This window comes from Tupaia chinensis, unplaced genomic scaffold (assembly GCF_000334495.1).
Source record: "Tupaia chinensis unplaced genomic scaffold, TupChi_1.0 Scaffold000402_1, whole genome shotgun sequence".
Lineage (NCBI taxonomy): Eukaryota > Metazoa > Chordata > Mammalia > Scandentia > Tupaiidae > Tupaia > Tupaia belangeri.
In genome coordinates this window covers 972,440-991,911 of record NW_006159904.1, presented here as the reverse complement: position 1 = coordinate 991,911, position 19,472 = coordinate 972,440, and the positions used below count along the sequence as shown (strand labels likewise).

General features: G+C 39.2%; 1 protein-coding gene and 1 pseudogene across 3 annotated transcripts in view; both read left to right on the top strand.

Moving 5' to 3' along the window:
* ALG5 (ALG5 dolichyl-phosphate beta-glucosyltransferase) overlaps window positions 1–9,096 on the top strand; it is a 47,347-nt gene extending 38,251 nt beyond the window's left edge. For all 3 annotated transcript variants that reach the window (XM_006154185.3, XM_006154184.2, XM_006154186.3), the window contains exons 9-10: window positions 6,954–7,039; window positions 8,888–9,096. In XM_006154185.3, the coding sequence (XP_006154247.1) occupies window positions 6,954–7,039; window positions 8,888–9,003 (202 nt within the window). In that variant the 3' untranslated portion in view covers window positions 9,004–9,096. The remainder of the gene's footprint in view (window positions 1–6,953; window positions 7,040–8,887) is intronic.
* A 6,987-nt stretch (window positions 9,097–16,083) lies between these two features.
* LOC102492589 (40S ribosomal protein S2 pseudogene) lies at window positions 16,084–16,931 on the top strand (annotated as a pseudogene).
* Window positions 16,932–19,472: the final 2,541 nt, after the last annotated feature.

Genomic DNA, 19,472 nt, shown 5'->3' with positions numbered 1-19,472 from the left:
TACAGGGGGACTTCAAAAAGTATATTAAAAATGGAGCTAAGATAAGAGTTTATTTTGGTTTAAAAAATTTGAAATCCATGTGTAATTTCTTTTGATAATACATAATTTTCCATGAACATTTTGAAGAGCCCTTGTTCATCTTCAGAGTTGTACTTCACCAAAATTCTTTCCATCTATGCATGTTAGGATTTTCTTTTATCCACTATATGAATAATTTTTTAAAATGGATTCACTGAGGGACCCAGCAGGTAGCATGGTGGTTAAGGCACTAGACACTCCAACATAGCCAACCACAGTTCGAGTCCCGGACCTGGTGGCTTGCTTTTTCACTTCCTTTCTCTCTCTCAGTATATCTCTCTGGTCAAATTAAAGTAAATGAATGAATAAATAAAATTAAATAATTCTAAAAAAATGGATTCACTGAAATATATGTCCTTCCAATGAATACTTTTTTTATTTTTAATCAGTGTCAGACATGTTTATAATTTATAGTTGGATAGTTCCATAAGGCTTATAACAAAAGAACAGTAGTCCCTTGTCCCTGTCTTCTTCAATCCTCAATTACTACTGCCTCATTATACTCACTTTCAAGTCTTCTTTGCTGTTTCTTTGTGATATTTGCATTCATATTCAAAATAATGGACTTGCTTTGCTTTTTCTCAGATATTAATTTCCAAGATATGAGGTCAGTGGATAAGCATTTAGTTCTCAAATTCCTGCACATGTTCCACAATTAAACATCTAACACAGTTTTAAAATAATTTTTGTTAGATCAGTACTGATTGTTATAACTATACAATGATGATTTATGTGCAATATGATTACATTTCCTTTCTTTTACTATGGTTTATTTGGCTGAGGATAATTGTCTATAGAATTTTTTGTTTGCATTGCTTTAATAAAGATCCATCACTTACTCCTGTTCAAACTCCTTCTCTGGAGTATAATTATCTCATTGTGTTGAGACATACCAGATTCTGCACCAGTTTCATCTTTCTTGAAGGCATTTCATAGGCCCATCTCTTTCTGGTTCTCTGGCCTGCTGCGCAGGTCTGTCTTCCATTTCTTGCCCTAGATTTCACCCATATTTTAGGAGAACTCATATTAACTTCTTAAAAATATAAGAAAGACATTTTTTGAGACCTTGCATGAAAAATTTTAAAAGTCTTTATTTTATCCTCACCTCACCCTTGTTTAATTGTTTGATGGAGAAAGAATTATAAGTTGGAAATCATTTTTTCTCAGAATCCTGAATACATTCCTTTATTGTCTTTGGCACTCATTGGTTCTGTGAAGGAATCTAATTCTGTAGAGAATCTGGGTCTTGATTTTTTGCATAGTGTTTCACCTGCCTTGGAAGCTTTTTCTGCCCAGTGTTTTGACAGATGATTCTAGATCTTTTTTTTTTTTTTTTTAAGAATTATTTTCTTTAATTCCATTTGTTGTTATTGCTGCTGCTGCTGCTACTGCTGCTGTTGTTGTTACTTGACCAGAGAGAGAAAGGGAAAACGAGAAAGCAAGCTGCCAGGTCCAGGACTCAAACCATGGTCAGCCATGTGGGAATTTAGTGCCTTTAACCACCACACCTGTCAGCCCCTCTGGATCTTTTTTTTTTTTGGAGAGAGTATTGCTATAGGGCGCGTGCGCTCGGCAGACAGACAGAGAGAGACAGAGAGACAGAAAGCGAGAAATCACCCCTCAGGAGGGATGGCCACATTGCAGTCCCTTCTCCTCCCTTCTCCTCTCGGGATCTTGGGCACGCACGCACGTGAGCCCAGCATGAGTCTTAAGCTACTGGGTCCGGGACGCGAACCGTGGTTGACTACTTGGGAGTCCAGCGACATAGCCATTACGCTAACTTCTGGTCCCCCCTCTGTATCGTAATGTAGCTGACTTTTACTTTTTTTTTTAAACTATGTAGTAGGCCCTCTAAATCTAGAAATGCTTGTTCTTTAGTTTTGAGTTCTTGTTCTGTAGTCATTTTTTTTTGCCAATCTCCTCCATTTTTCTGTCCTTTTCACAAATAGATGTGGAACCTCCTTACTGATTCTGTAATTTTATCTTTTCTATTTTTGTTCTTTTGAGATTTCCTCAATTTCACCATTTAGCCCTTCCTTTAAGTTTTTTGTCTTCTGTCAAAATTTTAATTGCATAGAATTCTTCTGTTGACTAATTTTTGTTTTTTTAATTTGCTGTAGGTTCATGTGCTCAGCATCAGAGACAGATAGGTGTGGGAGGGTGAGAAAGCACCTGCCATAAGGAATGGCCACCTACAATCCCTTCTCCTCAATTCTCTTCTTAGGATTTTGTACACACACACTTGGTGTGCTTTTTAGACTACCAGTTTAGGACTTGAACCGCACAGTTGAACATGTACGGTCCAGCTGCCCGAACCATCATGCCACCAACTGGCCCTTATTTTTTAAAATCTATTCTGTATCATGACTACAGTATCTCCCACTACTTCTCTGCATGTCTCATTTAAAACTGTGATATTTGGACCAGCAGTTAGCATAATGGCTGCGTCGCTGAACTCCCATGTAGTCAACCGCGGTTCAAGTCCTGGACCTGGTGGCTAAAACTCACGCCGGGCGCGTGTGCATGTGTGCCTAAGATCCCAAGAGGAGAATGGAGGAGAAGGGATTGTGGCGTGGCCATCCCCCCGGGGGGTGATTTTTCACTTTCTGTCTGTCTGTGTCTGTCTCGCGAGTGCACGTGCCATATAGCAAAAACTGCTCCAAAAAAAATTTTAAACCGTGATTATTTTCTTTTTTCCTTACATCATTTCTGTTGAGTGATTCTTTTTTGTTTTGTTTTATGGTTTTTTTTTTTTGTTGTTTTTTGGAGAGGTTTTTGCCATAGGGTGCATACACTTACCAGAAAGCAAGAAATCACCCCCCCCAGGGGGAGTGGCCATGCCACAATCCCTTCTCCTTCATTCTTTTTTCCAGATCTTGGGCATGCACATACATGTACCCGGCGTGAGTAAAAGTCACCAGGTCCAGGATTTGAACCACAGTCAACTACATGGGAGTCCAGTGACATAGCCATTAGGCCAACTGCTGGTCCCTAAGCTGACATGTCTTTTGGGGTGGTCATTTTCATTCTGGGATTAAGGGAGATCCTTCAGTGTCCTGACTAGGAGCTGTGAGACTAGCTATCAACATTCGTGGTTCTGGGGAAAAGAGGGGCATAAAGGGAGGAAGGGAGATTTGTTGATCTGTTCAGTGCATCCCTCTACTTGCAGTCCCGCCGTGTTCCACCTGCAGGTGCCATCTGGAGTGTCTGACCTTGAGCCTGTGTAGGCTCCATGGTACCTGCTAGCCACGGCGAGGCCTCTGCCAGTGTTGCCATCTACTCTTCCTACTTAACGCTGTCCTGCTACTTTACAGCATTATTATTATCTCCTCTTCTCTATTTTTGTATGTTTATTTCATTGTTGATTAGAGTTTAGTGGGATTTCAGGAGAGAACCATAAGGTATGTGTGTATCTGCTGTGTTTTACATGATGTCAGTGTACTGTTTGTTTTTATATCTGTAAGCAAAGTAACAACTTTACCAGGAACAGAGTAACAAATGATCTGATGGTGTTTCCCACTCACATTCGCAAACACAGATGAAGGCATCTGGTGTGGAGAATAACTCTCATATTGCTGCTGTCTAACGCAGCATAGGCCCTATCCGGAAGTACTTGGTATTTTACTTAAAACGTTTACTTTTGGTAACATACTGAGCTCTTAATAAGATGATGTGAGTGGCAATTTTATTTTATTTTAATTTTTTTTTTCATTTTATTTATCATCATCATTATTTTTAATGTGAACAGAGAGAAAGAAAGAGGAAAAGTGAGAAAGCAAGCCACCAGTTCTGGGACTTGAACCATGGCCAGCCATGTGGGAGTCCAGCGCCTTAACCACCATACCAACTGCCAGCCCCAGCAATTTCATTTTTTTTATTTTTTACTTTTGGAGAAGTTTTTGCTATATGGCGTGTGTGCTCACCAGACAGACAGAGACAGAGAGACAGAAAGCAGGAAATCACCCCCAGGGGGGATGGTCATACCGCAATCCCTTCTGCTCCATTCTCCTCTCGGGATCTTGGGCACACACGCACACGCACCTGGCGTGAGTTTAAGCCACTGGGTCCGGGACTCAAACCATGGTCAACTACGTGGGAGTCCAGTGACATAGCCATTACGCTAACTGCTGGTCCCAGCAATTTTATTTTTTATAATAAATGTTCATGTCTTCTAAAATGTTTAAGAGGAAAAAGAAATCATAAAAAATGCTTCACTCTAGGATGGACTTTTGTTTTCTCATTTTTATGTTTGCGTTTTTTGATATAAGTCACTTTGATACTGATAGCCATAGCACAGTATTTAATCATCTTGATCAGATTATTAATTACTTATTCAATTTTATTTGTTGTTATTAGTTTAATCAGAGAGAGGCAGAGGGAACGTGAGAAAGCAAGCCACCAGATCCAAGACTTAAACCGTGGTTGGCCATGTGAGAGTTCATTGCCTTAACCACAACTCCACCTGACAGCCCCTCTTGATCAGATTATTGAATACCATTAGTACTAACTCAGCCCTGTAGTTTTGTTTTTGTTTTTTGTTGTTTTGCTTAAAAGAGAAAGGTTGAGTACCAGCAGTAAATTAAAGTTATTTCTTTCTTTGATGTCAGAATTCTAGGTGACAGAAATTGTAGATAATTCTTTTAAAAACACAAAACCTGGGCCAGCAGGTGGCGTGGTGGTTAAAGGCAGTGAATCCCACATGGCTGACTTCACTGTTCGAGTCCTGGACATGGCGGCCTGAAAAACAAACTGGACACATGTTCACGCATGCCCAAAAATCCCGAGAGAAGACTGGATGAGAAAGGATTGCGATGTGGCTGTGGTTTCTCACTTTCCCCCCTCTCTGTCTCTTTCTCTGTCTTCAGTGCTTACCTTGTGACAAAAATCTAAAGAATGAAAAAAGGAACCCAGTTTTGTAGATGGTTTTATCATCTTAATCAAATATTTTATTAGGATAAGAAAAACCATTGTTTAAATTTTTTTTGCATATTGAATTCATCAAATGCTTGGAATTTAAGCTAGTTACGTAATGGATGGTCAAAGTAGTATGGCCAAAAGGAAAACTTTCCACATTTGAGTTTTATGGCATCAGAGAAGTCAAATATAAGTGGGTTTTAGGGCATTTTAACTTGTTTGCTAATGTTCTAAAACCAGGCTCTGGAAGTTTGAACTGTGCTCCCTGCAGCCTAGAAAGTATGGGGTTTATGACTCAAGTATGAAAGCAGAATAGTGAGGGACTTTAGAGCATTAGAGGCAAGAGAATGAAGAAGGCTTAATGAGTAGCTAACCTTCTTTCATGAAATACTGGTGCAAAGAAGCAACCACTTCAGAGAAACTTCATATTCGTAAGTAGAATATGGGAAAACTTGTGGGTCAGAATTCAGAATCTTTAGGAAAAGCAGATTTTACCTAAACCAAGGGACTGATTGAATGGGAGGTTTAAGAAATACTCATTCATAGGCAAAAGGATTAACTGGGGAGTCAGATTAGAAGTGGTTTTTTGTTTTTGTTTTCTGGTTTGCTATGGGGCATGTGCACTCACCAAAAGGGGTGAGGAATGAAAAACAATACTCCCCAACGGGATGGTCATGCTGCAGTTCTTTCTTCTCCATTCTCCTCTCAGGATTTGGGGCATGCATACACACGTGCCCAATGTAATTTTCAAGTGCTCAGTGTAATTTTCAAGTCGCAGGGTCCAGGATTCAAACTGAAGTTGGCATAGAGGATCCTACTGCTTCAACCTTCACACCACCTGCCTGGCCCAAGACTAGAAGTGCTCTTAACTGTGCATGTTAGAACAAGTAACAAGACAATCTGGCAAATTTCTGTGTATTTATTCAGTTATACTCAAAAAGCATGTCAGACTAGTCTAAAGTGGCTTTTCACTTTCAATAGCTGCCAGGCCAGAACTATAGAGGGAAACGAAGGAAAAGTCATTTGCTTCTCAGTCTTTTGGATAAGGTCATGTGTGGAAGAGAATCCTTGATCTTTTGGTAGTGGAAGAAAATAAGTAACTGTAAAGTGGCTGAAAACATGCTCTTCTAGGGACCAGCAGTTAGCATAATGGCTATGTTGCTGGACTCCCATGTAGTCAACCGCGGTTCACATCCCGGACCCGGTGGCTTAAACTCACGCCGGGCGCGTGTGCGTGCATGCCCAAGATCCCAAGAGGAGAATGGAGGAGACTGGAGGAGACGGGGGGATTGCGGCGTGGCCATGCCCCCTGGGGGGTGATTTCTCACTTTCTGTCTCTCTGTCTCTCTCTGTCTGGCAAGCGCACACGCCCTATGGCAAAAACCTCTCAAAAAAAAAAAAAATTCTTCTAGAGCCTCTCAGATTTCTGTATTACTGTCACTCTGAATCAGGTGAAAATACCCTCAGTTTTGTACTTTGAGCTAGTTATGGTTGGGATTGAAAATGACCAATTCTGCAGATTTCCAGGATTAAACTCTCTCAGAGCCCAAGAGGCCATTTTTACCTCAGCATTTCTGAGTAACAGAGATGTATTAATTTGTCTGGAAAGCCATGATGTATTTTTCTGTTTTTATGCAAAAATGCATCTTGACTTTTCTGACAACCCAATATTTTTCTCATTTAAATATTATTCAGGAAAATAGATATATGATAGATAGATTATCAGATAGATAAATGTTACACAGGCACACATTCTAAATTTTATTTGCCTGGAAGCTTCTGAACTACTAAGTGCTTTGTTATTTGACCTTCTGTGAATCTGATCTTGAGTTTTATCAAATAAGCTTTACATCTGCTGTGTAAGTTGCTTTAATGTGCCATGGTAAAGATTTAATTACCTTGATTTAATTACGCTTTATCTATCTTTTTAAAAATAAATATCAATGTATTTTCTATTTCAGGGCATTTGATGTGGAACTGCTCTACATAGCACAGTACTTTAAAATTCCAGTAGCAGAAATTGCTGTCAACTGGACTGAAATTGAAGGTGAATATATTTATTTTGTGACTAGTCTTGTCAGACAGAGGGAGACATCAGACAATGCGGTTGTCCAATAAAGCCAGCAGGCTTTAAATGTTCTCCCCTCCCCCTGCCCATCAGGGCCTGCTCAGCTGTCTTACTCCGCACCAGTTCCAAGGGAGAGCATTGCCTGCTAATCCCTTCCATCTGGCTTGCTACCTTCTATATTCTTTCCATCATTTTTGGAGGTCTTCTACCCTGGCCTACTACCCTGGCCAAGAAACATCAGTGAGACCTCCTATAGTAGACCAGGTCATGGTGATCTGAAGTTAGAAGCAAAGTTAATTTGTCTTCTAAGATCAACTTTATTGTTTCTATCCCTATTTTTTCAGTATTGTATTATTTGGTCACTCTGAATATTCAGTACCTACAAGGCACTTTGAAAAGCCAAATAAGAAATTATAGTTGTTTTTATTCCATATATGCATAGTCTTTTCAGAGCTATTTTTAAATTGTTATTGCTATCTATAAACATACCTAAAAATATAAATATCCCTAAAATCAATAATAATTTAAAATCTTTTATAAACCTTGACGATGCCTATTCAGAAAAGCTTTGATAACTCTGGCCATATAGAATTTAAAGTATGTTCTAGTTTTCTCTTTTCCTTACCTTAGAATGAACCTAAATTAATCCATAGTGTGGGAGCAGTTAACCTAACCAACGAGAGACTTTTTCAGAGTTTACCTCTCTCCTGAGTGCACGTGACACCTTTGGAGTCATTATTCCTCTGTTACCCGCAAACCATATGTTGAGAGACAGAAAATTGTACAAACTACATAATCTAAAGTGAATTCAAACTCTTGGTATTTTGTTGAGTCAAAGTGAGTTTAAAGAAACTTAATTCATCTCCACAGTAGAGGCCTAGGATCAAAGAGAACTGGGAAACAGGTAAAAGGATCACCCAGAGTTGTATTGATCAACTCTTGATCTGCCTGTATTGATGTGCCCAACAGAGACTCTATAGGAACATGAAGTGGGAAAATAAGTTAAATCTGTTTATGATTTGCTTATTTGCATTAAAGAGAGAGTTGCATCATTAATGAATTATAAATACCTCAACTTCCTCGTTTATGGAATGAAGATATTTGCCCTTTGATTAATAATAATAATAATAGAATAAGGCTAATATCTTCAAAGTGTTTTGGTAGTAATGTTTTCAGAAGAAAGCTATTACATAAATTGAGAGCAGCAAAAAGGTCTTCTTTGAGGAAAAAGTAAAATTAAAATGGTAATGAACTTTAAACCTTCTTCCATCTTGTATAGTACAAGTAATGGTTCCAAGAATCCACTTCAGTGTCAGATATTTAATTAGGCGGGTATTCTTTTGTAGCCCAAGACAAAAAGATCTAGACAAAATTGTCTTAAGTCTGATCACAGGCCTTGTTTTTCACCATTACACTTGGGCTCTATGTAGAAATCATATTTGCCTGTTATGCTATCTTGTCAGTTGTTTTGTATGGTAATTACTACGTTTTATTAATTGGCATTCAACGAGTACCTTCTGTATTAGGCATTCCCAGAACCCTCACTATATATTGTCTCTCCTCCCGTGTAGTAAGGCATCAGAAATTCTGACACTTTAGATCCCCCCAACTTATATTTTATTGCAGGATGTTTTATTTTTGTTTTGGAGGAACCACTCACTTTGGCTTTGAGATTCTTAATTTGTTGGTCCGTTATTTAAGTAAAATTAAGGTGCTAGAAATTCAGAAAAATTATGTAGGCAGTTTTCTAAAATAAAATTTAAAATTGATATATTTTTCTCCGTAGCTTATGTAAGCTAATTATTTTTCATTATTTTTAAATCACAGGTTCTAAACTAGTTCCCTTTTGGAGCTGGCTACAAATGGGCAAGGATTTACTTTTTATACGACTTCGGTATTTGACTGGTGCCTGGAGGTTTGAGCAAACTAGGAAAATGAATTAGGTTGCTTTCGGTTTTTGATTGTATTCTTACGCATCAGTGTCACATTATTTCCTTTGAAATGAAAATTTTAAATAAAGCTGGAATGAACCTGTTCTCATTGTGTGCCTTTTGATCATTTTAAGGAATTAATTTGCCATACGTAAAAATGTTTATGCCTCTTTTGCACAAAAATAGTTTTTAAAAGGTGCTTATAACAGAAATTATATTTTCTCTTTAGAAACTTTAGAAATTTTGTTTATTTGGATTGATTATCGTTATGATTCTGAGAAATAAAGTTTTTAGACAGACTACAAAAGCCAATTGTTATTACTCTAAAGTCTCTGCATAATTCTCATGAGCTAAATATAAACCATAAAGTAACAGTTTTCAGATATTTAAAAGTAAAATATATATTTAAATATATACAGATTTTTCCATATTATAGAAACCCATATTTTTGGGGGGGGAGAGGCTTTTGCTATAGGGCACGTGCGCTCACCAGAAAGACAAAGACAGAAAGCGAGAAATCACCTCCTGCGGGGATGGCCATGCCACAATGACGTCTCCATTCTCCTCTCAGGATCTTGGGCATGCACGCACACATGCCCAGCATGAGTTTAAGCCACCAGGTCCGGAACTCGAACCGCAGTTGGCTACATGGGAGTCCAGCAACATAGCCATTACACCAACTGCTGGTCCCTAGAAACCCATATTTTAGTCTATGAGATGCTAGGAAATTATGTGTTAAAGGTAAGATTATAGAGTCAGTCACAAAGATGTTTATTTCTTTATATAGTCTTATTTATCTCCCTCCTAATTTTTACTTATACTGTACTCCCTTACTTCCTGGTAACTTTTCCCTCTTGAGTTCATATTTGGAAATTTCTCATTAAAAAAACTAAGTTTATCATACTTAACGTTTTTCTTTAAAGAATTATTTAACTTCCTTCCTTCCTTCCTTTTTTTCTTTCTTTCTTTTCTTCCTTCCTTCCTTCCTTATTTTAATTTGACCAGAGAGGGACAAAGAGAGAAAGTGAGAAAGCATGCCACCAGGTCGGGGACTTGAACCATGGTCAGTCATGTGGGAGTCCAGCACCCTTAACCACCATAGCACCTGCTGGCCGCTATCATATAGTGAATCCTCAAAAATCAGAATAGATTTCTTTCAGATATCTTAGAGAAACAAACTAATGACAGTAATAATAATAATAACATCTAACATTTATCAAGTGCTTATTGTATGCCAGCCACAAGTTATAATAATTATAATTATCAATTATATCATCATTAATATAATAACTCATCTAACCTTTATAACAGAAAGAGAAAATGAAACATATAGGGATTACTTGCCCAGGGTTACACAGTACTGTTAGCAAGCAGTATAGTCATGATCCAGTCTGGATCCAGAGCCCACACTTTTTTTTAACTGTAGTTTCATATTTTCCCATGCGTTAGGAGACAGAGACAGTACCCCCAGCATCATCTTGATGCTGTGATCCACCCCTAGTCTCAGCCAGCCCCAGATCATGGGCACACATACACCCAGAGTACTCAGCAAGGTCTCCTGACTCCTTGAACCTTCCCATGTGGGTCTCCCATGCCGAGCATTACACTTTAATACGCCACTGTCCAGCACCCCACCCCAGCCTTCTCTCTTTAATGACTATGCCATAAGCTGTTTCTAAAGGTATGAGAACAGGGGACTATGTAAGGAGAAAGTTTCAGAAGTACATTACATTGGAAACCAGCAGTTAGCATAATGGCTGTGTTGCTGGACTCTCATGTAGTCGACCGCGGTTCGCGTCCCAGATCTGGTGGCTTAAAACTCATGCAGGGTGCGTGTGCGTGCGTGCCCAAGATCCCAAGAGGAGAATGGAGGAGAAGGGATTGCGGCATGACCATTCCCCCTGGGGGGTGATTTCTCACTTTCTGTCTCTATGTCTCTATTTGGTGAGCGCACGCGCCCTGTTGCAAAAAACTCTCAAAAAAAAAAGTACATTAAGTAGAACTTTTTTTAATTTCTTTTTTTTTTTTTTTTTTTGGTCAAGGGGCACGGGTGCTTGCCAGAGAGTGACAGGAATAGTGAGGAATTAGCCCAGGAGAAATGGCCATGCCACAGTCCCTTCTCCATTCTCTCAGGATTTGGGGGCATGCACATGCACCCAGCAAGAGTTTTAAGTTTCTGGGTCTGGGCTTGAACCGTGCTTAACCATATGGGAGTCCAGTGCCTTCACCACCACATCATTTTCTGGACCCTAAAACATTTTAAACAGGGCTGAAGTGGAAAAATAAATAAGCTAAAAATAACTTATCTCCAGTAGGACAGCAGCGATAATAACACATCTCCCAAAGATGCTAAGCCACTTAAAAGTGGATGCCAGTTCTTAAATTAATATGCCCAGCATAGTGCTTAGCATTATAGTAAACACTTGATAATGATTCAATGAATAAAACTTTACTGCTAGATTTTGAGAGCATTTAAGCCACTTGAACAAAGCAAAGTATATCCAAGTAGAAATGATAGAAAGCAAATAGAAAAAAAGACTGGCTCCATGACTCAGTGATACACTGCTCAGGAGAAGCCGGATCCCACATGACTGCCATGATTCGAATCCCTGGCCCAGTCAGCCTGAAACAACAGGCACATGTGAGTGCCCAAGATCCAACAAGCAGGAGGACTGCAGGAAGAGGATTACACTTCTCAAAGATGCCCTCCCTCTCCCTCATATTTTCACATGTGCATACACATGTTCTATCATAAAAAGTTTTAAAAGAAAGCAAATAGAATAGGTGAATATATATTTTTTTTTCTTTTTTTTGAGAGATTTTCACTATAGGGTGTGTGCACTCACCGGACAGAGACATAGAGACAGAAAGCGAGAAATCCCCCCCAGGGGGGATGGTCACGCCTCAATCCCTTCTTCATTCTCCTCTCGGGATCTTGGGCATGCATGCACACACCCGGCATGAGTTTTTAAGCCACCGGGTCTGGGACACGAATCGCAGTCGACTACATGGGAGTCCACCGACATAGCCATTATGCTAACTGCTGGTTCCCAACTTTCTTTATTTTAATTTGACCTGAGAGGGACAGAGTGTTGAGGGGTGGGAGTGGAGAGAATGAAAAGCAAGCTACTGGGTCCGGGACTGGAACCGCGCGCGGTCGGCCCTGTGGGAGTCCAGCACCCTTAACCACCATGCCAACTGCTGGCCCTATTTACAAGAATTTAAAGTATAAGCCTTGAGCCAAAACTATTATCTTTAATGAGAATATAATAAGGCAGTAAAATTAATTATTGTTCTTGGTGAGTTAGTATTAAAAGTGCATATATGTAAGCATAATAGGAATTGTGAGGAAAAGTGTCACTATATTTAGTACCTTCATGTTCATCCATGAACACTGTTGAGGTTTCTGATATTCTTAATGCCAGCTTACTTCGCTGAGCACTGATTCACCTAAGCTAAGGGCACAGTATAGAATCTTAGGTAATCTGAGAGAAAAGTTAATTCAATTAGATTTATAGAGCCTGCTATCAAAAATAATAAGCAGCAATAACAAAAGCGAAAATACCAGCTTTTATTGTATTTCATGATCTATAAAAAGGATTTTATATGCGCTAGTTAATCAAATAACTCATGTGAGTATAATTATCTTTCATAAATGAAGAAGTAGGCTTAAGCAAGTAATTTGCCCAAGATCACACAACTAGCCAGTAGTCTCGCTTCTATAAAAATGAGAAACAGAAAACGAAAGAGGAGTGTGGGACATGGTTAAAACGGCGTGATCTCACTACAGTCAACTTGAGCATTTCTTTTCTACATGTTCACATGAAATATTTATATATGAGGTTTACTTGACCAGAAATCATGACTGGGTAGTTAAATTCTTGATACGTACAATTGCGTGTGTGTATATAGTTACCTATTCCTACCATTCGTAGTTCATTCTCTAGTTCTATTTTCCATTTTCATCATTCAATGATTTCACTAAGAGCAGAAACCTTGCTTTTTATGTGCTTTTTATGTCCAAAGCATCCTAAATTCTGAATGTTCCATAAATGTTTCCCAAATGTTAGATGATGCCATTATTTCAATTCCTTTGTCAAAAATGATCATATGATGAGGTTATTCATTTTATTGACAGCTAAATCCACTGAGAAGCAATCTTCTGGATTACTTTGTTTTTGTGCTATTGCAAAAGCACCAAATCTGCACATTAATTATTTTATTCCATAAAAGACTCTTTATAATTCACTGGTTTTGAAGTAAAACTGCAGTTAATATTTTGGTGACCACCAAACAATACTTCGCTAGACTTGATCTTACCTAGGTTCTGATAGGACTGAGAGCAGAGAAGGGACAAAGGACAATAGCCATCCTTACCTGAGTGTTGTCACAGTGCACCTCAGAAATGCTTCTGGGAAAATGAAGGGGTAGGAACTGTTACTTTTATCTGCAGTAGTAGGATGTACGTGGGCAGAGGGTAGATGAGTGTCACTGCACCCGTTCTATCAGCAAGGATAGTGAAACAGGCCTCAGGAGCCACAGTGACCCCAAAACATGCCCCAACGATCCAGTGGTGTGAAGTTATTCAAATTCTTTGCTTCTGGAATGACAAAGAAGATGTACTTTTTCTATTCCTCCTCTAAGGACAACTAAAATTATACTGGATATTTTACAGAAAACAGTTATTCTCTGGAAGGTTGAAAAAAGACTTGTAGGAATCTTGGGACCCAATAATGACACAGAAGTGAGTTCCTTGGATTTTCTTTTTGCCTCCTACATCCCAGACTTGGTGCTAAAGCCAGCAAACTGGAGATGCCAATGGGCATAGACAAAAATATTTTTTTTTAAGATGCAATAAATGCCTTTCTTGCCAAGACAGGAACAGGCTAGCATGACAATAACTGTTGTATTCCAACTAGAGACTACATGAAATGGAACCCCAACCCACTGATACCAGTAAAGTCTAAGAGGGGAGACTAGACTTGCACTCTCATGATGCTGTAACCAGGCACTCCAAAACTCCTACCAGCATGGGGCCAAAAGGTGGCATAATGGTTAAGGTGCTGGACTCCCACATAGCCCAACTATGGTTCGAGTCCCAGATCCAGTGGCTTATGATTCATGTGCGTACATGCTCAAAAATCACAGGAAAAGGGATTGCAGCATGGCCATCCCCCCGGGTGATGATTTCTCACTGTCCGTCTATTTGTCTCCAACGAGTGCACATGCCCTATGGCAACAACCTAAAGAAGAAAAAAAAAAACAGTATGATGTCGGAGAAGGCCAAGTAGAATGGAACTTCCATCCTCACCAACCAGTAATGACTCCCCTTAATGATATCAGGGGAGACCACCAAGAGCTTGACTTCCACTCTCACACCCTGCAGTAACAAGGCATTCTACCCCTGCCCCATTGGGCTGGTATTAGAGGGGCCTAGCAGAGTAAGTCATGGGTAGAATAGACTTTGTTACCTCTGGTGACCTCCCCTGGTGATGAAGCCACCAACCACAGTGACATGAAAAGCATGTAATAAGCCAGAACCCCACTCTTGCCCAACAGTAGTAAGAAGTCTCCCTTCTCTTTGGTGTCAGTAGAGACTGCTTAGGGAACCTGTCATTTCACTCCACCTGGCCATAACAAGTTGATTCTTCCTCTTCCCCCACCAGAGTTATGTTAGAGAAAGCTTGTTAAAAGGTTTAAACATGATCCAGAACCTTAGAACATTGCTAAAACATGTACAGATTTCAAAAGAAAATTACTTGTCAAACTGAAAACCAGAAAAGTAAGAACTTGAACTGAAGACAGTAGGTGTCAGTACTGAGATAACAAAGATATTAGAGTTAGCTTACCAAGATTTTTAAAGCAGCCGTCCTAAATATTTTTCAATACAAGTACATTCTTTTTCACAAAATAAAACGAAAATAGAAAAGCCTTAGCAGAGAAATAGAATGTACCAGCAAGGAAACAGAAGCTACAAAGGAGCAAGGGGAAATTTTAGTAAAAAAAAACCAAAACAAAACAAAAAAAAAACCTGGAAATAAAAAGCTCAACAGATGGACTCAACAGTAAAATGGAGATGACAGGGAAAAGAATTAGTGAAGTAGATAATAACAATCAGATCAACAGACAAAACTGAATGAAAAAGAAACAGAAATGAGGGAACCTGTAGGACTATAAAAAGATCTTAACATTTGTGAGACCAGAATTCTTGGAAGGGCTGAAAAGGTACTTGAAGAAATAATGGCAGAAAACTTTTCAAACTTGGCAGGAGATATAAACACCCACATTCAGATTCTTTACTGGATCAACCCAAAGAAATCCATGCCAAGACACATTATTCTTAAACTTCTGAAAACTAAAGAAAATGGAATCTCGAAAGCCATCAGAAAATAAAAATGACACTTTAGGGGAAAAGCCATTAGAATGATTATGAGTTTATCATTAAGAAACAAAAGAAAGACATGGCACAATATTTTTCAAGTGCTAAAGGAAAGAAACTATTAACACAAAATCTAATACTCAGCAAAAAACCCTTTAAGAATGAAGAAAGTAGGGCACATAGTGGCACAGTGGTAAAACACGATGCTCTGCAAGAGTCCCACTCTGGAAAGATCCTGGTTCAAGTCCAGAGACCTCCCTGCATACACCAAGCACTTGTTCGCCCATGATCCAGGGCTGGCTGAGACTAGGAGTATATATTGACAAGACCTTGTTGGGCATTCTGTTTCTCTTATTTATTTATTTATTTATTTATTTATTTATTTAGCTGTAGAGCGCATGTACTCACTGCAGAGAGACAGAAGGAAAGTGGGAAATCACCCTGTGGCAGGGATGGTCACACACAATCCCTCCTCCTCTGGTCTCCCCTTGGGATTTTGGGCAAGCAGTCACACATACACATACCCAGCATGATTTTCAAGTCTCTGGGTCTAGGACTTAAATCAGCCAGCCAGCCCTGTGGGATCTAATGCCCTAACCTCCATCCCATCTACAGACCCTCTCTCTTTCTTAGAAGAAATAAATAAACTTAATATAAAACAAAACAAATGGGGAAAATAAAACATTCTCAGCTTCCTCTCTGAGAGAACCCAAATGGCGGATGACGCCGGTGCAGTGGCAGGGCCTGGAGGCCTTGGGGGTCCTGGAATAGGAGGCCGCGGCGGCTTCCGTGGAGGCTTCAGCAGAGGCCCCGTGGTTGGGCTGCGGGCGGGGCTGCGGAGCTCACGGAGGCAAGGACAAAGACAAGGAGTGCATCCCGGTCACCAAGCTGGGCCGCCTGGTCAAAGACATGAACATCAAATCCCTGGAGGAGATCTATCTCGTCTCCCTGCCCATCAAGGAGTCTGAGATCATCGACTTCTTCCTCGTCTCTCAAGGACGAGGTTCTGAAGATCATGCCCATGCAGAAGCAGACACACGCTGGCCAGAGGATCAGGTTCAAGGCATTTGTCGCCATGGGGACTACAATGGCCATGTTGGTTTGGGCGTGAAGTGCTCCAAGGAGGGGGCCACTGCCATCCGAGGGGCCATCATCCTGGTCAAACTCTCCATTGTCCCAGTGCAGAGAGGCTACTAGGGGAACAAGATCAGCAAGCCCCCTGGCAGGGCGCCCAGCCTCTGTGGCTCTGTGTTGGTGCACCTCATTCCTGCCCTCAGAGGCACTGGCATTGTCTCTGCTCCTGTGCCCAAGAAGCTGCTGCTGATGGCTGGCATTGATGACTCCTACACCTCAGCCCGGGGCTGCACTGCCACCCTGGGCAACTTCGCCAAGGCCACCTTTGATGCCATCTCCAAGACCTACAGCTATCTGACCCCTGACCTCTGGAAAGAGACCGTGTTCACCAAGTCTCCCTATCAGGAATTCACCGACCATCTCCTCAAGACCCACACCAGAGTCTCTGTGCAGAGGACCCAGGCTCCAGCTGTGGCCACAACCTAGGGTTTTCATACAGTGAGAATAAAGTGAATTAAGCCTGAAAAAAAAAAAGAAAAGAAAGAAAGAAAAAAAGAAAATAAAACATTCTCAGATAAAATAAAACTAAGAATTTGACACCCACAGAACCAGACTTACTCTAAAAGAGCAGCTAAAAAAAAAGAGTCCCTAAATAGAAAGGAAACAATAGAAAAGGGAGTTTTGGGGCCAGCAGGTGGCTTGGTGGTAAAGGGCACTGGACTCCCTCATGGCTGACTATGGTTCAAGACCCAGACTGGCAACTTGCTTTTTCACTTTATCTCTCTCTCTCGTCAAATTAAAATAAATAAATAAAGTTAGATAAAAGAATTGTTTTGTTTGTTTGTTTTAAAAAGGGATTCTTGGAACCTAAAGAAGAAAGCATATGGTAAGCAAAAATACAGGTACATACACTAGACTCTTCTCCTTTTGAGTTAAACTTATGTTGGATGGTGAAAGCAAAAAATGATAACACTCTGATATGGTTCTAAATGTATGGAGAAGAAATATAAAGCCGTTATATTATAAACAAGGAAGAATAAAGGGGCAAAATCAGAGGTAAGATTTCTATCTCCAACTTTCTATCTCCAGCTTCTTATTTCCAATTGGTAAAATAATTCCAATAGGCTGTGAATAATTATACATAAAGAAATTATAAAAAAAAAATGTGTAAATAAATACTCTCAAATACACTAAATAAACCAAAACATAATTCTAAAATGTATTCAAGTAACAACAGGATGGCAGAAAGAGAAAACAGAAATTAAAAAAAAAAGAATAAAATTAAACTCCAAAAAAGAAAAATGACACATTCAAGTCCCAACATACCAATAACATGGGGCATTAATATAACTAGTTCTAAATTCAAGTAAAAGATATTAACAGAAAAGATTAAAAAACATGGCCCAAGTATATGCTGTTTACAATGAGCTCACTACAAATAGAACAGTATAGGCAGATTGAAAGTAAAAACTAGCTGGGACCAGCAGGTGGCATGGTAGTTAAGGTGCTGGACACTCCTACATGGCCAACCACAGTTCAAGTCCTGGACCTGGTGGCTTGCTTTCTCACTTTCCTTCTCTCTCTCTCTCTCTGTCTCACTCTAATTATATTAAAACTAAATGAATTGGGGACCAGCAGGTGGCATTGTGGTTAAGGTGTTGGACACTCCCACATGGCTGACCACGGTTCGAGTCCCAGACCTGGTGGCTTCCTTTCTCCCTTTCTCTCTCTCTCTCTGTGTGTCTCTCTCTGGTCAAATTAAAATAAATGAATAAATAAATAAAATTAAATAAATAATTTAAAATAAAATTAAATGAATGAATAAATAAAATTAAATAAATATTTTTTTAAAAAATTTTAAAAATAAAAAAAGAAAGTAAAAACTAGCAAAAGATACACAAACTTTAGTCTAAGGAAAACAGAAGTTGCTATCATTACATCAGATAAAATAGACTTTATTTCAAAGAAAACTACCCCACACAGAGAGGGACATTATATAACAATAAAAAGATTAAATCCACCAAGAAGATATGGAAATCTTAAATGTGAATGTCCCAAAAAACAGAGCTACAAAACATATGAAGCAAAAACTAATACAAGTGCAAAGAATGATAAGACAAATTATATTTGGGGACTTAAACATTCCCCTCTCAACAACTGTTTACAAAGAAAAGAACTAGACAATCAGCAAGCACATAGAAAATATCAACCAAAAATATCTACTAGATTTTTATTGAAAAATCGAACAAACAACAGCAGAACACAATTTCTTTCCAAGTGCTCATGGAACCTATTTCAAAACAGATCATATCTTGAGCTATAAAACAATCCTCATCCAATTTTTAAAACCTGAAATACTAACAGTGTGTTCTCCAACCACAACAAAATCAAACTAGAAGTCAATACTGAAACATAACTGGAAAATATTTATCTAACACTAGAAAACTAAACATCATACTTCCAGACAATCCATGAACCAAAGAGGAAGTCTCCAGGGACTTTTTTTAAAGAATAATTTTTTATTTAACTTTACTTATTATTATTTTTATTATTTTCCAGTTTGACAAGAGAGAGAGAGAAAGTGAGAAAGCAAGCCACCAGGTCCAGGACTCAAACCATGGTTGGTCATGTGGGAATCTAGCGCCTTTAACCACCACACCACCTGCCAGTCCCTCCAGGGATGCTTTAAAAAAATATTGAATTCAATTAAAATGAAGATATAACATATAAAAATGTGTGGAATATAGGGAAAGCAGTACTGAGAGGGAAAATTACAGCCCTAAGTGCATACATTAAAAAAGTGTAAAAGTCTCAAATCAATCATCTAAGCTCCCACCTCAAGAACCTACAAAAAACAATGTATATTTGAAGCCAGCAGAACAAAGACAATAATAAAGATACTAACAGATATCAGCAAAATTGAAAACAAAAACGATGGAGAAAAGCAATGAAATAAAGAGTTGGCTTTGTTGTTCTTTTGTTTTTCAATTATCAGAGAGCATGTGTGCTTGCCATAGAAGACAGAAAG